Raw genomic sequence first — 19,361 nt, 5'->3', positions numbered from 1 at the left:
AAATAGCACCATGGGAGGTGATCAATGAGAGGCGGCATCCATTACTGAGAGCAGCCAACCCCTGAGTGTGCTTGTCAGACCTGGCTAGAGAGGCCCTTCAAAGGCCTGTTAAGACTGGGTCCAGAAGAGACACCAGTCATCTGGCGCTGTGTTTTAAAAGGCCTGGTGTGGAGGTGATGTCTTTAAAAGGCCTGGTGTGGAGGTGACATCTTTAAAAGGCCTGGTCTGGAGGTGATGTATTTAAAAGGCCTGGTGTGGAGGTGATGTATTTAAAAGGCCTGGTGTTGAGGTGACGTCTTTAAAAGGCCTGGTCTGAATGTGATGTCTTTAAAAGGCCTGGTGTGGAGGTGACATCTTTAAAAGGCCTGGTCTGGAGGTGACGTCTTTAAAAGGCCTGGTGTGGAGGTGATGTATTTAAAAGGCCTGGTGTGGAGGTGATGTATTTAAAAGGCCTGGTGTTGAGGTGACGTCTTTAAAAGGCCTGGTCTGGAGGTGATGTCTTTAAAAGGCCTGGTCTGGAGGTGATGTCTTTAAAAGGCCTGGTCTGGAGGTGATGTATTTAAAAGGCCTGGTGTGGAGGTGATGTATTTAAAAGGCCTGGTGTGGAGGTGATGTATTTAAAAGGCCTGGTGTGGAGGTGATGTATTTAAAAGGCCTGGTCTGAAGGTGATGTCTTTAAAAGGCCTGGTGTGGAGGTGATGTATTTAAAAGGCCTGGTCTGGAGGTGATGTATTTAAAAGGCCTGGTCTGGAGGTGATGTATTTAAAAGGCCTGGTGTGGAGGTGATGTATTTAAAAGGCCTGGTGTTGAGGTGACATCTTTAAAAGGCCTGGTCTGAATGTGATGTCTTTAAAAGGCCTGGTGTGGAGGTGACATCTTTAAAAGGCCTGGTCTGAATGTGATGTCTTTAAAAGGCCTGGTGTGGAGGTGACATCTTTAAAAGGCCTGGTCTGAATGTGATGTCTTTAAAAGGCCTGATGTGGAGGTGACATCTTTAAAAGGCCTGGTCTGGAGGTGATGTATTTAAAAGGCCTGGTGTGGAGGTGATGTATTTAAAAGGCCTGGTGTTGAGGTGACGTCTTTAAAAGGCCTGGTCTGAATGTGATGTCTTTAAAAGGCCTGGTGTGGAGGTGACATCTTTATAAGACCTGGTGTGGAGGCGATGTCTTTAAAAGGCCTGGTCTGGAGGTGATGTATTTAAAAGGCCTGGTCTGGAGGTGATGTATTTAAAAGGCCTGGTGTGGAGGTGATGTATTTAAAAGGCCTGGTCTGGAGGTGATGTCTTTAAAAGGCCTGGTCTGGAGGTGATGTCTTTAAAAGGCCTGGTCTGGAGGTGATGTCTTTATAAGACCTGGTGTGGAGGCGATGTCTTTAAAAGGCCTGGTCTGGAGGTGATGTCTTTGTTTGAACTCAAACTGAGCTTGTCTGAGTCTGTGGATCGCCTTTCATTTTGTTCCTTCCCCACAACACCTAGAACATGCTTTTTTCATACCTAAAAAAAAAAACTTCATTGGATGATGAATGCTGAGTGAGTTTTTCCTATCCTCTCAGAGTCTCCTGGTAAAGCTGTCTTGAGTGTCTCTCTCCTCCACTTGACCATTTCCCAGTGGCCTGTGCCCCGCTGAAACCTCTCCTCTCTGCGTGACCCAGTGCTCCAGCTCCTTAGCATACCCTTCACTGGAGACATGTAAACTTTAACTCCCAGCAAGCCACGCCAGATGTTCCCCGGAATATGAAATGAGGACTTTAAGCATCTGCTTACAATTTGACATAATTGCAGGTAGAGCATGCAAGGTCAATTGAGCCAATTTGATTTTTATGTACAAACCTGCTGCAGCAGTTACGGGATGTCCATTTTCTCCCTCACAGTTCAACCCCCCTCCCCCCCCGTACAAGGGTTCGTATTTTTCACAGGAAACAGGACCCTAATTCCATACAGTGTCAGTTTAGATTTTGGATTCCCTGTCAAAACAAACACTGATTGCCAGGGCTTTGGCCCGGACAACTGGGGCGGCTTTAACCAGAAGAGCCCCTTGTTCAGGTTGTTTGTCTTGTTCTCACTTCCAGAGGAGGAAGGTGTTATGCTCCCATTAGCCAAAAAAGGGGGTCCTGTTTATGCGCCCACCTCGGAAATATGGCTCAGCTTTCAGAGCAAGAAATTATACCCCTGGAATCCAAGTTGTAATTTCACAATGGTAGAGAATTTGAGTAAAGTGATTTTTCTCCCGATCCAATCTAATCCCATCCAATGGAACGCACGAGTATATTTGATACGACATGTGGAAGCCTCAACTTTCATAGGAAATGTCCTGAATTAGCATTTTACGTCCATCACTCTCGGACGCAACCTGTTCTTAGTGTGAAAAAGAGAAGTAAGAGGAGAGGAGAGGAAAAGTGGACCCTGGGGTTTTTCTGTACGGACCTGAGGCCTCTGAGAGAGAGAGAGAGAGAGAGAGAGAGGGAGAGAGAGAGAGAGAGAGACTGAGAGAGAGAGGGAGAGAGAGAGAAGGGGAGAGAGAGCAGGAGGGAGAGCGAGAGAGAGAGATGGGGGGGGGGTCGGCCGGACAAAGTGAAGTGTGGCGCTCCAGGCACTGGGATCAGGTTCACCAGAACAGGAAACGCATCATTATGGCTGCTCTGGGCCTGGCGGAGGCGAGGGGCGTTCAGCAACACCACGGGGTCGCTTATCCTGCCCCGTTCACAAATAAACACTTCCACACCGTTAACAACCAGCCTGGCAGCCAGTTGTCCTTAACAAAACACACCGTTAAGACGGCTGTCAGATTCAAATACACCCCCGTCACTTTAGAGAAGGTGTCTAGGTGAGGGCTTGCTACCGAAACGCCTTGATGACACACGCACCCCGACCTCAGATACAACTGACTGATGAAATACTCTGATCAATCGAAGAATGGGACAGGCACTACAAACACACACCACACAAACACACAAGCGCACACATGTGCACACACACACAAACAGCTAGAAATAACTAATATATAACAGAAATATAGGTCTATATATATATATATATATATATATATATACATATATATATATATGCTATTGATGAATGATGTCTTGGAGCCTGTGTGCCTCCAGCATGGATCCGTTTGTGGGACCGGCCTGAACACCCATGATCTATTAAGTCTTCACAACCTGAACACTGGTAATATGTTTAGTCCTCACAGCCTGAACACTGGTAACAAGTTTAGTCCTCACAACCTGAACGCAACCTGTACACTCACAACATGTTTAGTCTTCACAAAATGACAGCCAACCTGCCTTTGGAACCTTTGTTACAATCAAACACAAAAATGTGACAGGACTAAAAAAAAGAAATACTGGTCACAACGTGGCCCTGGTCTAGGAGGTCTGCAGGACGCGTGGGCATCTATCTATTAAAGAAATCCTCAACTGCCGTCCTCTACATCAAAATCCAATGAGAATCTGGGCACTGAGCTCTGCAGCCGAGCGTGGCTATTGGCCGGCGGCTGCGTTAGCAGCAGTGTCCGGCAGCCCTGCTGGACTGAGCACTGAGTAAAAGAGGCATTGAGATTCCAGCTTGGTTGTGACCTTGTGAGAACGCTATTCGGCGTCTTGGGCCCAGCCTATTATTAGCTGCCCCTGGCCAAACAAAACCCTAATACCCTGGACAAACAGCCAGCATTCTGAGCTCAGCCCTGGACCCTGGTTGTAGTCTTCATCGCTGCCCCCCCCCCCTCTTCTCATGGCTCTCTGCACAGCTGATCCAGGCACTTTAGCCCCCCCAACCAATTACCCCTTTATTCATCTCCTCCCCGGCAGCCTGCGATTCATCCCACCCAATAAAGGAGATCCTCTGCTTTTGTCCACAGAGGGGAATTTTAATAAGTCATTCATCTGTAATTAAAGCTGTGTTTGGGAATGAATGAAGATCAATTATTATTTATTTCTGTAATTAGGATAATTACATAAAATAGACCTGGGTGTTCTATTCAACTATTTCCTGTGGTTTGGACAGTATGGGAATGTTTGTGTGAGCAACTGAAATATTTTGAAAATTGTAAGAGTTACCCCTTAAATCTAATGGTAGATTTATTGAATGGGGTGTGGATAAGCTGTGTCCTGGAATAACTGGTATAAAAGGAAATTAACATACATATCTAAGGAGCTGAAGCTAAATTCCATCGAGCTAACATTGTTAAATTCTTAATCATTCATGTCATAATATTTCTATAACATCCCCAAAAATCTTATTGTAATTTTCAATAAATATATTCTGGTCAGAACATTTCTTGCTCAAGGCAAACGATCTGAAATTACAATTTGCTTGCCAAGAGTAAGCACTAAACCACTATAAGAAGCATTTACATAGGAATGAGTGGCTAATTGCTGTTTTATGTCAGTTACAGTCTATCCATGAATTATTCACTCTATTTTCACTAACCCTCAACTCACAAAAAAAAGTACGGGGGATGAATAACCGGTATTACTTTTGCACTTACTGGTCATTTGCCCGTGGCTCCCTTCCTCTCTCCCTGCATCGAAGGTAGTCCCTCTCAAATTAAATAAACACTTAGAATAAAAGCAATGCTTATTAAGTCCAGTGTACTGGTGGCCCTCCAAAGAAAACTGAGCGGCTATACTAGAGTGTGGGCTGTGTAATTCATACGGCCGTGTAATTTATATATCTCACCTGTGAAATAACAGGCCTTGCGGTTAAAAGGACAGCCAGCCGACCCATTCAGAAAAACCCAAATCTGTCGTAAGGCTAAAACCCGAACCCGGTATGAATGAAAGAGGTCTTCGTCGGCGTGACTTCCAAAAAACGCTTCAAGCCCAGGGGTCAGTTACATATACTCGATGATGCCTCACGTTGGTATGACCCAGAGTTAACTGTTAATAAAGGCAAGTGTGTCTTTGTCATTGACAAGACCCTCACAATCAATCTCTAATTTCTTATTAAAACAGTCGGCGAAACAGACAATACCCACGTGCTTGAGAGGAACAGACAGAAAAAATCTGACTCCTAGAGGCTTTCCTCAAGAATAATACCACTTAATCAAGAGTGGAGAGAGACATCTGGAAATTAAAAAACGCAGAAATCACGGCGCGGAGGGGTGAAATCAAACCGGGGGGACCTTTCTGTTCTCTTTTTTCTCTTGCCCCGTGGTTCCCCCCACTTTGGTTACCTTACAACCTTAATGACAACACTGTCAGTTCCAATCACCTCAGCTCAGGTCCAGAATCCATTTTTCAAACTTTATGACAGGTCTAATAGCTTCCACCTGTTCCCGGCATCCCGCCTGTTGACTGGCGAGTTCCCAGTGAGATGTAGGGATGGAGACAAAGCCCTCTATTAGGTGCAGGCAGCCTCTGCAGGAGTGAGCTCACTCAGCCATTAAATTAGTTCCAGCCCGGCAGACTGCCGACCACCCTCGCCCGCCCCGCACCCCCCCCCCCCCTCACCCCCCCCCCCTCCCCTCTGGACCGCTCGGTCGTATTCTCTCTCTCTTTTTTCGATTCCCTCGTCTTTTCCGACGCTCCGTCGCTCTCTTGATCGCCTGTCATTGTGCTCTCACCGCGCGGGCGTCTGACAACTTCACTCCCTCTCTCTCCGACGCACCGCGCCAACCTCCCGGACCGGGGACGGCGCTGCGCCGCGTGTGTCATCGTGTGTCAGTGTTCATTCAAAGATACCTCATACTCTCTCTCTCTCCCCGGCTCCCAAACCTATCCCCGTTGACTACCATACTGAAAGATTTTATCCGTAAAAACGCAAACCTGGGACAAAATAGCATTTCATTCCTTTCGAATAATCATTTTTAAATCGCTAGATGCAACAGTACTGATGGAGTAGCGCTACAAAAATACAAACCCAATCCACCTGACAGGGCGACCGTAATCACAGCCCGAATCAAGTGCACCTGACATATTTGGGGTGGTGGGATGACAAATACTATTCTGACCCCGGGCCTGGTCCATGAAAAAAATCGAACAAACCCATAGAAACTGTACAAGACAAAAAGGCCCCCCCCCCCTCCCCCAGCCTTGTGGTAAACGGGTGGTGTACGGGCGTGTTACCCCTCCAGGAGGTCCATGGTGGTGGGGGTGACCTCGGCGTAGAGCAGGGTGCGCCCCAGCGCGCGGGTCTGCAGGTGCCGGCCGTAGGTCCGCAGGCTGAACTGCTCCGAGCTCGGCCCCTCGGTGGGGTTCGTGACCAGGGCCAGGGTCCCCGCAGGCAGCTGGGGCCCCGACTGGAGCTCCTTCACGCTGGGGACCACTCGGAGGGAGGCCCTGGAGGACTTGAGCTGCCCCTCCTTGTCCACCTGGGTGTGCAGCCACTTCAGGAAACTGGCCTTGCGTTCCTGAGGAGGGGGTGGGGGGTGGGTGGGGGGGGCGACGACATGATGAACGACTGACAGAATGTTGGAGGTAAGAAAACACAGCAATGCAGCTAGCGGTATAACAGGAAGCCAGAGATACGTCAAGAAGCCGGACGGTCACTGGGTGGTCAAGTGGTCACTTATGACAAGACAGTCAACTATTGAACCGACAACCCCTACGCTGGCAACGGACCGAACAATGCGGCTCTCAGGGCGGAACGCGGACCAACGTTTACGGTGCGGGGTTAGGGAGGCGATCCCCTGTCGTAAATGAGATAATCAAGGACTGTGGCTAATCAATGACGCGCTTTAATTACACCCTCGTCCCCAGGGTGCAGGGTCTGGGGAGAACCACTCTGTTCCAGTCACTTCTCATTAATCACCACACACACACACACACACACCTACCCACACACACACACACACACATTTATGACTCACACTGCAAAACATTGACTCCCCGTGTTGTGGAGTGATGTGTAACACAGAGCATGTTGCTCCACATGTCAGCGTGGGCCCCTCCTCGCGAGAGAGAGAGAGAGAGAGAGAGAGAGAGAGAGAGAGAGAGGGTGGGTTGGATGTGATCTCGGGCTAATGTGTATGAATGTGCACTAGACCGAGAGTGGAGGAATTCTCTGCAGGCCAGAGTCGCTCCTGGAAAATTCAATAAATTGTCTCATCTTTCGCTTTACGCAAATAGAATATCGCACAATTTAAGACAGTGTTTAAATAGTATTTTTTTATGAAACGAGAAAACATATCCACATCCACACACTCAGCGTGGTCTTATTAGAATAAATGGAATACTAGCTCTCGCTAAATTACTCTCGCTACTACCTCTCGCTACTACCTCTCGCTATTTGCTACGGTTGCCCAGTACAAATTTAATGCAATAATTATTCCATTTCATCGTGGTCGACAGTTGGACCATTAACCAAAATTTTCCCCATAGTGCTGCACACCCATAGACACACACACGGACACACACACACACACACACACGCACGTTCTAATTCACTTTGTTTAACCTTAACACCAGAGCGCTGCTGTCGCCCACAGGGAACTTAGAGAATAAATAACATCATTAGACAGCGACTACTCCATCACAGCTAAGGCCTGTGTCGCTGCAGAGAGAGAGAGAGAGAGAGAGAGAGAGGAGGGGGTGGAGAGAGAGAGAGAGAGACACGCATTGAAGGAGCGCCACTTCCCTTTAACAATGCGCTCTGTGTCGTCATGTAAGGGGTGAGTAAGGGCCACTCTAAAGGCCCTGAGCTGGAGAGGTCGAGAGGAAGAACCGTCACCGTCGTTCTTTAAACGACAAACACTCTTTGAAACGAGTGTTGTGGGGAACGGGGGTAGAAAAACAACCCCGTGCCCCTTGACTTCAGATGTGAGCGGTGACAGGAGATGAAGGGATGCGGTGATGTGGCAGAGAACGAACCGTGGCTGCTGCTATCTCGTGTACGTTCTACTGAAGACAGGACAGACCTGTGTACGTTCTACTGAAGACAGGACAGACCTGTGTACGTTCTACTGAAGACAGGACAGACCTGTGTACGTTCTACTGCCATCTCAGAAGAAAGGACAGACCTGTATACGTTCTACTTCTTTTCATCCCCAAAACAAGGGAGAGGAGGGAGACCTCCTGAAACCAGATGCCACCCAAACCTTGTGATTGGCCCCCAAGGGAGGGAGAAGGGCCTAATTAGGCCAAATCCATATTTAGGGAAATAAAGTGATGGGTAATCAATTAGAGCCACTAATCTGCATGCCTCAATTATCTGCTTTGTGCCAATCACAGACGAAAGGGCAGCGCCCCGATAGTACTGGCCCACTGCTATCAACGCGGACGTCCCTGAGCCTAAAGGGCCCTCAACACCATAACTATAAACTATACTGTAAAAAAAAACACGTTAATTTTACGGTAAAAGACTGGCAGATGTGGTTGCCAGGTTCAGGTTCAGGTGACTTTATTTATACTCGTAGGTAGGTAGCCAGAACTTAACCGTAATAAATACAGTACAACTTTTTTGGGGGGCTGATTTATGTGTTTCACTGTTACAGAAACTGTATTCAACCTATTTATTGGTTAGTCTTTTACTGCCATGGTTTGATAGTTTTTCATCGTAAAATCTACACACATTTTTTTACAGTGATACAAATATGAAAATCATATCATTTGAATAAAATAAAACATATTATATATTATTATACATATTATACAAATACATATTATATGCATATTATTGATTATCATTATGTTATTCTGATTACTTTCAGAGATTGACGCTTGGATGATACTTGATAGTTGGATGATAGATGGTAGCTGGATGATAGTTGGATGTTAGTTGATAGTTGGATGATTGTTAGATGAGAGATGACAGTTGGATGATAGATGATAGTTGGATGTTGGTTGATAGTTGGAGGATAGATGCAGTTGGATGTTAGTTGATAGTTGGATGACATGACAGTTGGATGATAGATGACAGTTGGATGATAGTTGATAGTTGGATGATACTTCATAGTTGGATGATAGATGGTAGCTGGATGATAGTTGGATGAGAGATGACAGTTAGATGATAGCTGATAGTTGGATGTTGGTTGATGGTTGGATGTCAGATGGTAGTTGGGTGATAGTTGGTAGTCAGACGTTAGTTGACAGTTGAATGTGTGTGGAACAGTCAGCAAACTGAAGGGAGACGTTTCAGAGCAGTGGTAATACAGAGAAATACCAGAAGCATTTGATCCGACGAACTCTGAGGAAGTTATTGAATAAAAACTATTTTACAAAAAGCGAGTGAATTATAATCAGTAGCCTAGGAAAATGTATTGGCTTTTGATTGGTCGGTGCCTTGAACAATATACTGCTGTAGTGTGGACGCTCAGTCATCTATTTATTTTTATAGTTATACTTTACAGTTCGGGTCCCCAGGGGCCACCCTCCGCCTTGTGACAAAGAGGTAGGCTGCTTCCCAATGGAAAACACAGACAGTGTATCTCTACTTCCAGAGAAAATGGGTGCATCTATGATCTCCCTGAGGGTGGGGAGAGAGAGAGATGGGGAGAGAGGGAGGGAGAGAGAGGGTTGGAAGGGGGGGGGGGGGGGTGAGTGAGATGGGGTGGGGGGGCGAGAGTGTGTGTGGGGGGGTTAAGTGTCCATGAAGAACGTCCAGACAGTGGAGGATGAGGGGAGCAGTAGTAGGCTAGCAGTCAGGGGAGAGGGGGGATAAACAATAACCACTCCCTTGATGAATTGGTAAAACCCAAGAACCCCCCCAAGGCAGCCCAGCAAGGTGCACACACACACACACACACACACACACACACACACACACACACACACACACACACACACACACACACACACACCCCTCCTCCTTTGCTCTTCACCTACCATTTCCCGAGCAATCTGGAAGCAATCCCACCTCCTCCCCCACTTTCATCCTGCTGGTGTTTGTTGTAACAAAGTGCCGGGGGCCAGCGGGGTCAGAGGTCACGCCCCACTCCAAACACAGCAAACACTCAGAATAGAATACTTCAGGTTTTATACAACAGAATGACTATTCTGCGTTGTCAGGCAGAGAGGGAGGGGGCCGAGAGAATGGATAAATAAGTGACTGAGCTTGTCGAGTCTTCAGGTGGGCTCTTCACACACACACAAACAAACACAGGGATGCGCTGTGGCCTACATCCTGAGCACCTTATCTGACCTGAGGGGATAACTGTCATGTCTGAGACACGGCCTACCACATTTTGGGTCAAAATGAAAGCAAGGTTGCTTGGCCCTGCAGATTGAGATCTTCTGATATTCTGATATTCCGACAAATTGTCCCGTCCATTAATTTGACAAATGTGTTAGTTAACATGGATCAAACTGCTTTCCAGATCACGGTCATGGAAAGTATTTTGTGAAGCTGTGTTTATAGTAGCAAGGTAGGTATTTGGTGCGCCCTAGTGGTAGGCCGATGTTATTGCATCGCTGGCAGTAGAGGGAGTTTTGATGCAATTTCGAACCCTGCCAAACTTCCGACCTCCAAAAAGTGATGCAGGCCGCCCAGACACTGCCAAGACATTTACACAAGAGGGGGAATCCATATGTTTTAGTAATGAACAAAGACAGTAACACTGCCTCTCCCTATCAACTCTCTGCTCTCGCAATTCTGAATACTCCCATGGCACTCCTCAAGAGCTTTGGAAGTATGACTACATTACCCACAAATACTTGCTGAAGCTGAGGCATCCAGGAACGGCCTCGCTGTGTGTGGTCCCGAGGTGTGTCACTTCCTCTCCGCAGAGGGCCGCTGAGCCAATCAGGTGCCAGATCCTGACAGGGCCATCTGAGACCTCTCTGAAGTGGGTGAGTAAACTGTCAATGATCCATCTCAAATGCTGATTAACTCCCAGGGCAGATTCCAAGCATACCACCACACCGCACACAAGCGAATATCAATTAGATATATGGGGGGGGGGGGTTAATTCAGGGGGCCTCCTCACACACACACACGCACGCACGCACGCACGCACGGACACACACACAATGGGGGGATAAGCCATAGCCTGCTAGTCCTGGGATGGGTGCACATACTCTGGGGGAGGGGGGGTCATTCAGTGGGCCTCATCACACACACACACACACACACACACACACACACACACACACACACACACAATGGAAGGATAAGCTACAGACTGCTAGTCCTGGAATGGGTGCACATACTGGTTCATACAGTATAAACCCCGTGGTATAGCCTACACACACTCCCTTTCTAACACTCACTCTCACTCTCTCTCTCTCTCTCTCACACACTCACACACTCACACACACACTCTGCGACTACAAAGAGTCGATCCAAGGTTACTCCACTCTGCATATATCGACTAGTCCAATGAAGACCAATGAAGTGTGTAAGTTACCACTTCCGTCCATGCCAAGTATTGCAACACATACACACACACTCCACGCCACCCACACACACAGACGAACACTTTCCCATATACCCAGGTGGTTACACACTCAAGCTCTCTCTCTCTCTGTCTCACACACACACACGCACGCACGCACGCACGCACACACCATAATTGTCTGGGTAAATGTTTATTGTGGCAGACTGTGCGCAGGCCCACCCTAGACAGGTTTGGACATGTGGAAACCATTCTGATTCCTAATACATGCAAATGGAAGTCCAATGTATGCAGCGGGCTCGGACCGAGCAGGGCCAGACAAAACATGTACGGGCAGCCCTCCGCCCCGACCACAACGCCAGACCTCAGACGTCGCTTTGATCGCCTTTCATCAGGACAGCTCCGGCCCAGAGACGCTGATGAGCTGGCATTGTTAAAACAGATGTAAAGGTTGTTTCTCCATCTATTTTAAGCTGAGGACGGGAGGGTTTTCCGTGTTCGTTTTCCGTTGAGGACGGGAGGGTTTTCCGTGTTCGTTTTACGTTGAGGATGGGAGAGTTTCAATGTTAATTTTAAGTTGAGGATGGGAGGGTGTTCAGTGTTCATTTTAAGTTGAGGATGGGAGGGTTTTCAGTGTTCATTTTAAGTTGAGGATGGGAGAGTTTCAATGTTAATTTTAAGTTGAGGACGGGAGGGTTTTCAGTGTTCATTTTAAGTTGAGGATGGGAGGGTGTTCAGTGTTCATTTTAAGTTGAGGATGGGAGGGTTTTCAGTGTTCATTTTAAGTTGAGGATGGGAGAGTTTCAATGTTAATTTTAAGTTGAGGATGGGAGGGTTTTCAGTGTTCATTTTAAGTTGAGGATGGGAGGGTTTTCAGTGTTTAAAAAAAAGAATGAGTTGAAGGCACCTGATTGTCTGTATATAGCTACTATCCTTGCACTGTCCAGGCTGCCTACTGAGACCACTAGTACTACTACCACTAGTACTACTGAGACCACTAGTACTACTACCCTAGTACTACTGAGACCACTAGTACTACTACCACTAGTACTACTGAGACCACTACCACCACTAGTACTACTGAGACCACTAGTACTACTACCACTAGTACTACTGAGACCACTAGTACTACTACCACTAGTACTACTGAGACCACTAGTACTACTACCACTAGTACTACTGAGACCACTAGTACTACTACCACTAATACTACTGAGACCACTACCACTACTACCACTAGTACTACTGAGACCACTAGTACTACTACCACTAGTACTACTGAGACCACTAGTACTACTACCACTAGTACTACTGAGACCACTAGTACTACTACCACTAGTACTACTGAGACCACTAGTACTACTACCACTAGTACTACTGAGACCACTAGTACTACTACCACTAGTACTACTGAGACCACTAGTACTACTACCACTAATACTACTGAGACCACTACCACCACTAGTACTACTGAGACTACTATCACTATTACCACTAGTACTACTGAGACCACTACCACTACTACCACTAGTACTACTGAGACCACTAGTACTACTACCACTAGTACTACTGAGACCACTATCATTACTACCACTAGTACTACTACCACTAGTACTACTGAGACCACTATCATTACTACCACTACCATTACTACCACTAGTACTACTAAGACCACTAGTACTATTATCACTAGTACTACTGAGACCACTACCACTACTACCCTAGTACTACTGAGACCACTAGTACTACTACCACTAATACTACTGAGACCACTACCACTACTACCACTAGTACTACTGAGACCACTAGTACTACTACCACTAATACTACTGAGACCAGTGGTACTACTACCACTAATACTACTGAGACCACTAGTACTACTACCACTAGTACTACTGAGACCACTAGTACTACTACCACTAGTACTACTGAGACCACTAGTACTACTACCACTAGTACTACTGAGACCACTAGTACTACTACCACTAATACTACTGAGACCACTAGTACTATTACCACTAATACTACTGAGACCACTAGTACTACTACCACAAGTATTAATGAGACCACTAGTACTACTACCACAAGTATTACTGAGACCACTAGTACTACACTTTCAGTTGTTCTCCTCGTTCTGGCGGAGAGCACGTACCTCGGACGTGGACAGGACGTAGACGGGGCTGGGGGGCGGGGCCTGGCTGAGCTGGCAGCTAAGTCCCAGGGAGGTGAGGATCTCCGTCAGGACCTCGTAGCGCCGGGCGTTGCTCACCTTCAGCTCGTCAAAGCCCTCGGACGCCACGCCCTGGGAGTCGGGCGCCGTCTCCAGGTGCACCTGGGGGGGTCGGGACGCGGATCTCAGATAAAGGTCAAGCGGGCTGCGCCGAAAAAAACCGACGCAACCAACAACAGCAAATGTAGGAATAACAATGTCAATGGCACAGTGGTATCAATCTTAATATTCACTCATAACAGTCATGGGAAAATATTCATAAACCAGCAATGATCAATAGTATTCCTCTATAAAATCTCATAATTAAAAAATTCCTAGTACGTTGAAAAACTGCATGGCAATAAAGGGATTCTGATTGGGAGAGGAGAACCTGCTACAGCGAACACGAGGTTGAGGGTCTTTACCTGGCAGAGAACCGCCTCCCCTCCATCCTCGCCATGCGTCACCCTCACCACCACCATGTCCTTCCCGCCCCCGGCCCCTCCCTCCTCCAGCTCCCCCCACAACTCCACCTCCCCGCCGCCCCGGGGGTCCCTGACGAAGGCGCTCCCGCTGGCCAGCGCGCTCAGCTCCAGCTCGGTGGCGTCCGCCCGGGTGAAGCTCATCCGGCCCACCTGCCCCCCCGCGCCGGCACTCGTCGCGGCCACCAGGGCCAGCCCGGCGGGGCACAGCGTGGACGACAGCCCCAGGACGCGTCCGCCCTGGCCCAGGTACGCCAGGAAGCGCGCCTGCAGCTGTGGCGTCAGCGGCTCCTCCTCGGCCAGGACCAGCAGGGCGGCGCTCTCCAGCCAGGGCTCGCTCAGCGCCTGCTGGGGCCGGAGGGGGTAGACGGCGTAGCTGTCCGCGTCGATGCACTCGGCCAGCAGGTGGCGCAGTGTGGCGAAGCGCTCTTGGCAGCCGCCGGTGTAGACCAGGATGTTGGGCGGCTTGCCGCCGGCGTTGACCCCCCTCCGCCGGCGCCGGCCGGCGAACACCTCGGTCTCGTCCTCCGGCGTCTCGTCGTCGTCGCTGTCCCCCGCGCTGGAGCGGTCGTCGGGCAGGTCGGGGATGTTTTCGGCCGAGGCGCACTTGACCGATAGGATGGTGCTGTTCTCCAGCTCCAGGCACTCGTGGCAGCTGGACAGGTGGAGGTGGTGGCCGTGGGCCTCCATGTGACGGTGGCGCTCCTCCTCCTCCTCGCCGCGCCCGTCGTCCGAAACCCTGTCCTGGGTTCCTCTCGGGGGCTCCGAGCCTCGCCTCTCCGCTAGGCGCTTCCGGACCTCCGGGGTGAGGAGCGGGCTGTCCCGTCGGGTGTCTCTTTTCGGCTGTTCCTGACCACGAGGAGGAGGAGGAGGTGGGGGGGGGCGGGAGGGAACGATATCCGTCTGGGCGTCGCTCTCCGACCGGCTCTTCTGTTCCAGAAGCTCTTTGAGGGCGGATTCTCGGAGGAGTACAGCTGAGGAAATATCCCGAAAGGAACAGCACTGAGTCGGGTTGAACCACATAACACCATCCTCCTCATCCACACACGCAAAATCTAAAAGTAACGTTTAGTTTACGCGGTAGCTGTCTAGCAAGGGCTAGGCCTAAATCTAAACAATATAGTACCACGCCCAAACAGGGCTAAAGCCTGCTCAACTCACAGTTCAGAACAATAGCGGGTGCAGGTCCGAGAACATTTCTACTAAATCTAAACAAGCAATGTCCGACACTATAATTTCAACTCTTATATCTGGATACATAACAAGAAATAACGAGTGATCCATTCCTTCACTTTCATTTAAACTCTTACATCTGGATACATAACAAGAAATAACTCACAAACTATCTTCGAAGGCACGAGTCCATTGTCCAGCTGAAGGCGATCTTCCATAAAGGCCACCCCCAGGCGGCTGAAGTTGTCAACGCTGGCCTGAGCCACCGCCCTGAATGGCTGTCCGGGACTGCAGGCCAGAGGGAGACAGTAGTCTGACCACCTGAGCACCTGGACGACAACACAGTGAAGAGGAACACCGATTAGCTGGGAGCTCTTGATTGTGAGTGCAGTTGTTGAAGAAACAAGAGGAAAATAAGGTGTCTTCTAAAATCAAGCAACACATTTCTTTGTGTTGTGTTTATTTTGAGTTATTTTAAGTTTGAATTCTATTTCTGGGGCGCCCCGGCAGCTCAATGGGCTGGGGCGCGTACCATGTAAAGGCTAGTCCTTACCGCAGCGGCGTGGGTTCGAATCCGGCCCACGCCCTTTGCTGCATGTCTTTCCCTCTCTCTCTCTCTCCCACCTTTCCTGTCTGTCACCTACACTGTCCTATCGTAATAAAGCAGAAAAGGCTTAAAAAATATATCTTGAAAAAAAGTTTGAATTCTATTTCTGATGCGAAGTCTGTGACAAACAGGTCCTGCAGAAGACCCTGTCTTCTGGGGGCCACCCTGTAGCAGGTCCTGGAGAACACCCCCCCACCCACCCCCCATCCTCAGCCAAGGTCCACCTAATGGCTCTTTTAATATTAGAGACTACAGGGATAGCTAATACATAATGGCCACCTTCTCTGTAACTATTGTGCACTCTGCTGTTAGTCATGTCTCTCTTATGAAGTATCTAGCCCATGTTTACTGCTCTGTATATGTTCTTAGCCAATAGACAAACATTTTCCAGGAGCTTGCTCAATCGTCTCATTGAGAGAGGTCAGGGAAGAATTTTTACAGCTCACTTTTCTGGCCCCCGGGTGAAACTGTTTTTTTGCTTCCCTCTGGAATATGTAGGGGTGGGACCTATGCCCACCCCCCCATTGCTCTCTGTAAAGCACATTGTGTTGCCTCTGTGTATGAAATGCGTTATACTTCCCCTCCAAACAAAACATTTGCCCCCCCCAACATCTTAACATGGCGTCTCAAGTGTCAGTCAAAGCCGCCAGTCTGCAATATTTCAGACTTCCTTTTGTAAAGCATGATTTCCACAAAAGCCTTTCTCTTCCTTTGAGCCTTCGGGGGGAGGAGAGAGGGGGGGGGGGGCAGAGAGGGGTGTCACACTGTCCGGGCCGGTCGCACTCAGACGGGGGAGGGGGGAGAGATAATGGAGCAGAGATAAACCCTCAGAAAGAAAGACATCTCAGGTTCCAAAACTCACACTACACTAATGGGTGCTCCCTTCCTCCCTCCCTCCTCGTCCTCCTCCACACGGGCACGCTAATGCACCCTCTCATCATCTCGCTCGTACTTCAAGTTCTCACGAGCACACACACACAAACACTGCACACGTGCACACAGACACATACGCACAAATGCACACACAGGCTACACCCACACACAGAAATATCTGCTGAGCTTGGCCTGGCTCAGCAGTAGGAGAAGAGTAGGCTAATAACTAGTTGCATTGTTAACTTGTGGGTGCAATTATTTTTGCAGCTCTGCCCTCTACTGACTAGTTGCAAAGTCACGATCTTATGTTCATATCATGGCCGTTGTGTTGAACTGGTGATCTGTTGAACATCCTTGATAGAAGTCTATAAAGCAAGTGTGTTTTCTTGGTCACTGAGGTCGTGGTGCCTACTTTCTTTTGGGGCTTGGGAGGAGCCTGGCTGCCCACTCTTTGTCCAGAGGTGCCCTCTATGATGAAAGAAACGCTCTCTATCCGCGGTACACTACCCAGAGAGGACCCCAACAACACAGTCCACTTGCTGAGGTCATCGCATGCCTAGGAACAACACAGACCACACATACAAACTGATTTCTACAGACATGTAAGCACATTTTAGAGTTAGTATGATCGTTAGTTAAACAGTCGTTAGGTCTATTTCGTTTCCAAGGTTATGCAATTCCATTACTCAACGTTCGACTGTGATTAATCAGCTATAAAGATAAGATATTCTAAATAGCTGTGAGCTTTAATCTCCTCTTCGCATGCATGGTGAGTTGACAGCGGATCATTCTTGCCCATTCATTGCAGACTCGAGGCCTAACAGACCTTAGGTAACTAAACTGATAATGACGTTAACGTTACACGAAACAAGCTTGTCACCTGAGGCTCGGTTATGTAAATAGCTTTGTCGCCCAACTTGAGAAAAACGGTGTCTTCTGGCGGAGGTGAACTTTGCTGCTTACTGGAACTCTGCCGGAGGGACTGTCCTTTCAGCTGAGGCAGCTTCCCCGGCGGATTCAAGGCACAGAAGGTGAAACTGCTACTGGAGCTCTTGCTCCCGTACAATCTGCGTAAGGTGCTCCGAATGACCGCTGTGTAGCACTTCTGAAAGCGCACCCAAAGGTAGACGTAGCACAACGTTATTAGCATTTTCATTACATCTGGAAAGCAGTTTACGAGCCCATCTGGCCTCGACTCTGCACGCTCATCCAGGCGACCTGACAGTCGTTTCCTTGTTGTTGACAAATTAACTCCTCCTACTAGTATCGTCATCGTCGTCCACACGCATGCTCAGTCAGAGCAAAGCGCTAACCCCAACGCTCACCGCACGAGGGCGACAGAGAGGCGTGTTCTGGCCTTGACCTCTGTGTTGGTAGCTACTCCTACAACTCTGCTCACAAGATTGACCACAACAGGCTGCTAAACTACGTCTGAAAGAGACTCCCAAAACCTAATTTAGTATGAAGTGCATAATATTTATCGATGCTAAGTGTATCACCACTCAGTAGGTGTACTAAGAATTATATTTTAATTTATATTTTATAAATAAATAATAATTTTATTTACATAGCAATTTTCATTGTGAAAATAATATCGAAGTGCTGAAACAATCACAAAGTCATAAAGAAAAAAAGAAACAGGATGATGAAGCCATATTAAAAATCGAATAAAAAAAGGCTTTTGACAACAACAAAAAAACGATAGCCTATCATTGAGGCGGTCTGCAAATTGACAGCTGAAGAAGACAGATCTCACTGACTCCCCCCCACCCCCACACCCACTGCTGTTTATTCAAGTGAACGACGGCCTAGATGGCCTTGATAAAGGGCATACCTGTGCGTTGTGCTCTTCAGTTTGCGAGTTCGTAGGCGGAGGGTCAGTCGAGGACAGGAGATGCTCGGCCCGGACGCGCTCACCATGAAAGCGCAAGCAGTGAAACCCATCCAGCCATATGCGGAGCGTGGAGCGCCTCTCCAAAGGTAGGCTATGACGGGACTCTCTTAAACGTACCTCGGAACTGGTAGACATTGATATATATTTTAATTGTTCTGTTGCAGTTGCCCTTTGATGTGGAGACCATGGACCCCTTGTCCCAGAGAAACTGGACACCATCAAGTAACATTTATCTTCTTTCTCTTGCGCAACTGTCTCTTAAACTGAATTCACTCGAGACGCCGACTAAACATTACAAGCAAATGTGGCCCCTGAACTGACCCCTATATACACTCCTTGATTCATGAAACGTTCAGATTAGAAAACTGACTTAATAGAAATGTGCTGTGCCTAAATTCATTATCTGTTAGTTTGACCCAGGGAATGCAAAACCAAGAACCAGACAGATACCCAAAGGCGCTCATGGATTCCAGCACCCAGTCAGGTTTGTAGGATTACATAACTATCAGCAGAAACAGCTATTCTTTATTTGTGTTGCTGAAGACCACAGGAACAAAATATCTATAATATCCACTTTCATCTCATCCACAGGCTCTACATGCCCAAGTCCAGGACTCAGGAATATTTGTCACATCTAGGGAAGAAGGTCCTGGCCAGTTTCCCTGTCCAAGCCACTCTCCACTTCTACAACGACGACTCCAGCTCTGAGGAAGAGGATGGGGATATAGTGGAAGAGCAGCACACGTATTCACACGGACTGGACCACAGGATAGCCCCGCCTCATCCTCTCAGCTCAGAGAGGTAGCCGGTCCCTGCTGTTTTGGAAACAAGCAGGGGTGTGGATGGACCGGGG

At 48.2% G+C, this 19,361-nt stretch overlaps 1 protein-coding gene across 3 annotated transcripts in view; it reads right to left on the bottom strand.

The window, feature by feature from the left end:
• hlcs (holocarboxylase synthetase (biotin-(proprionyl-CoA-carboxylase (ATP-hydrolysing)) ligase)) overlaps window positions 1-17,804 on the bottom strand; it is a 34,574-nt gene extending 16,770 nt beyond the window's left edge. For 2 of the 3 annotated variants that reach the window (XR_014630747.1, XM_084448141.1), the window contains exons 1-6: window positions 17,495-17,804; window positions 17,027-17,170; window positions 15,301-15,463; window positions 13,905-14,935; window positions 13,423-13,602; window positions 6,067-6,350 (exon numbers count right to left, since the gene is read on the bottom strand). Coding sequence is in view for 2 of the 3 variants with exons in the window: in XM_084448141.1 (XP_084304267.1) it covers window positions 6,067-6,350; window positions 13,423-13,602; window positions 13,905-14,935; window positions 15,301-15,463; window positions 17,027-17,170; window positions 17,495-17,770 (2,078 nt within the window). In the remaining variant the exon portion in view is untranslated. The remainder of the gene's footprint in view (window positions 1-6,066; window positions 6,351-13,422; window positions 13,603-13,904; window positions 14,936-15,300; window positions 15,464-17,026; window positions 17,171-17,494) is intronic. The other variant, XM_084448142.1, reaches the window with a different exon arrangement.
• Between the last annotated feature and the right edge of the window lie 1,557 nt (window positions 17,805-19,361).

Source organism: Borostomias antarcticus, assembly GCF_949987555.1.
Source record: "Borostomias antarcticus genome assembly, chromosome: 1".
Lineage (NCBI taxonomy): Eukaryota > Metazoa > Chordata > Actinopteri > Stomiiformes > Stomiidae > Borostomias > Borostomias antarcticus.
Note: the sequence above shows the minus strand (reverse complement) of the source record. Positions and strands in the feature narration are given on the sequence as shown.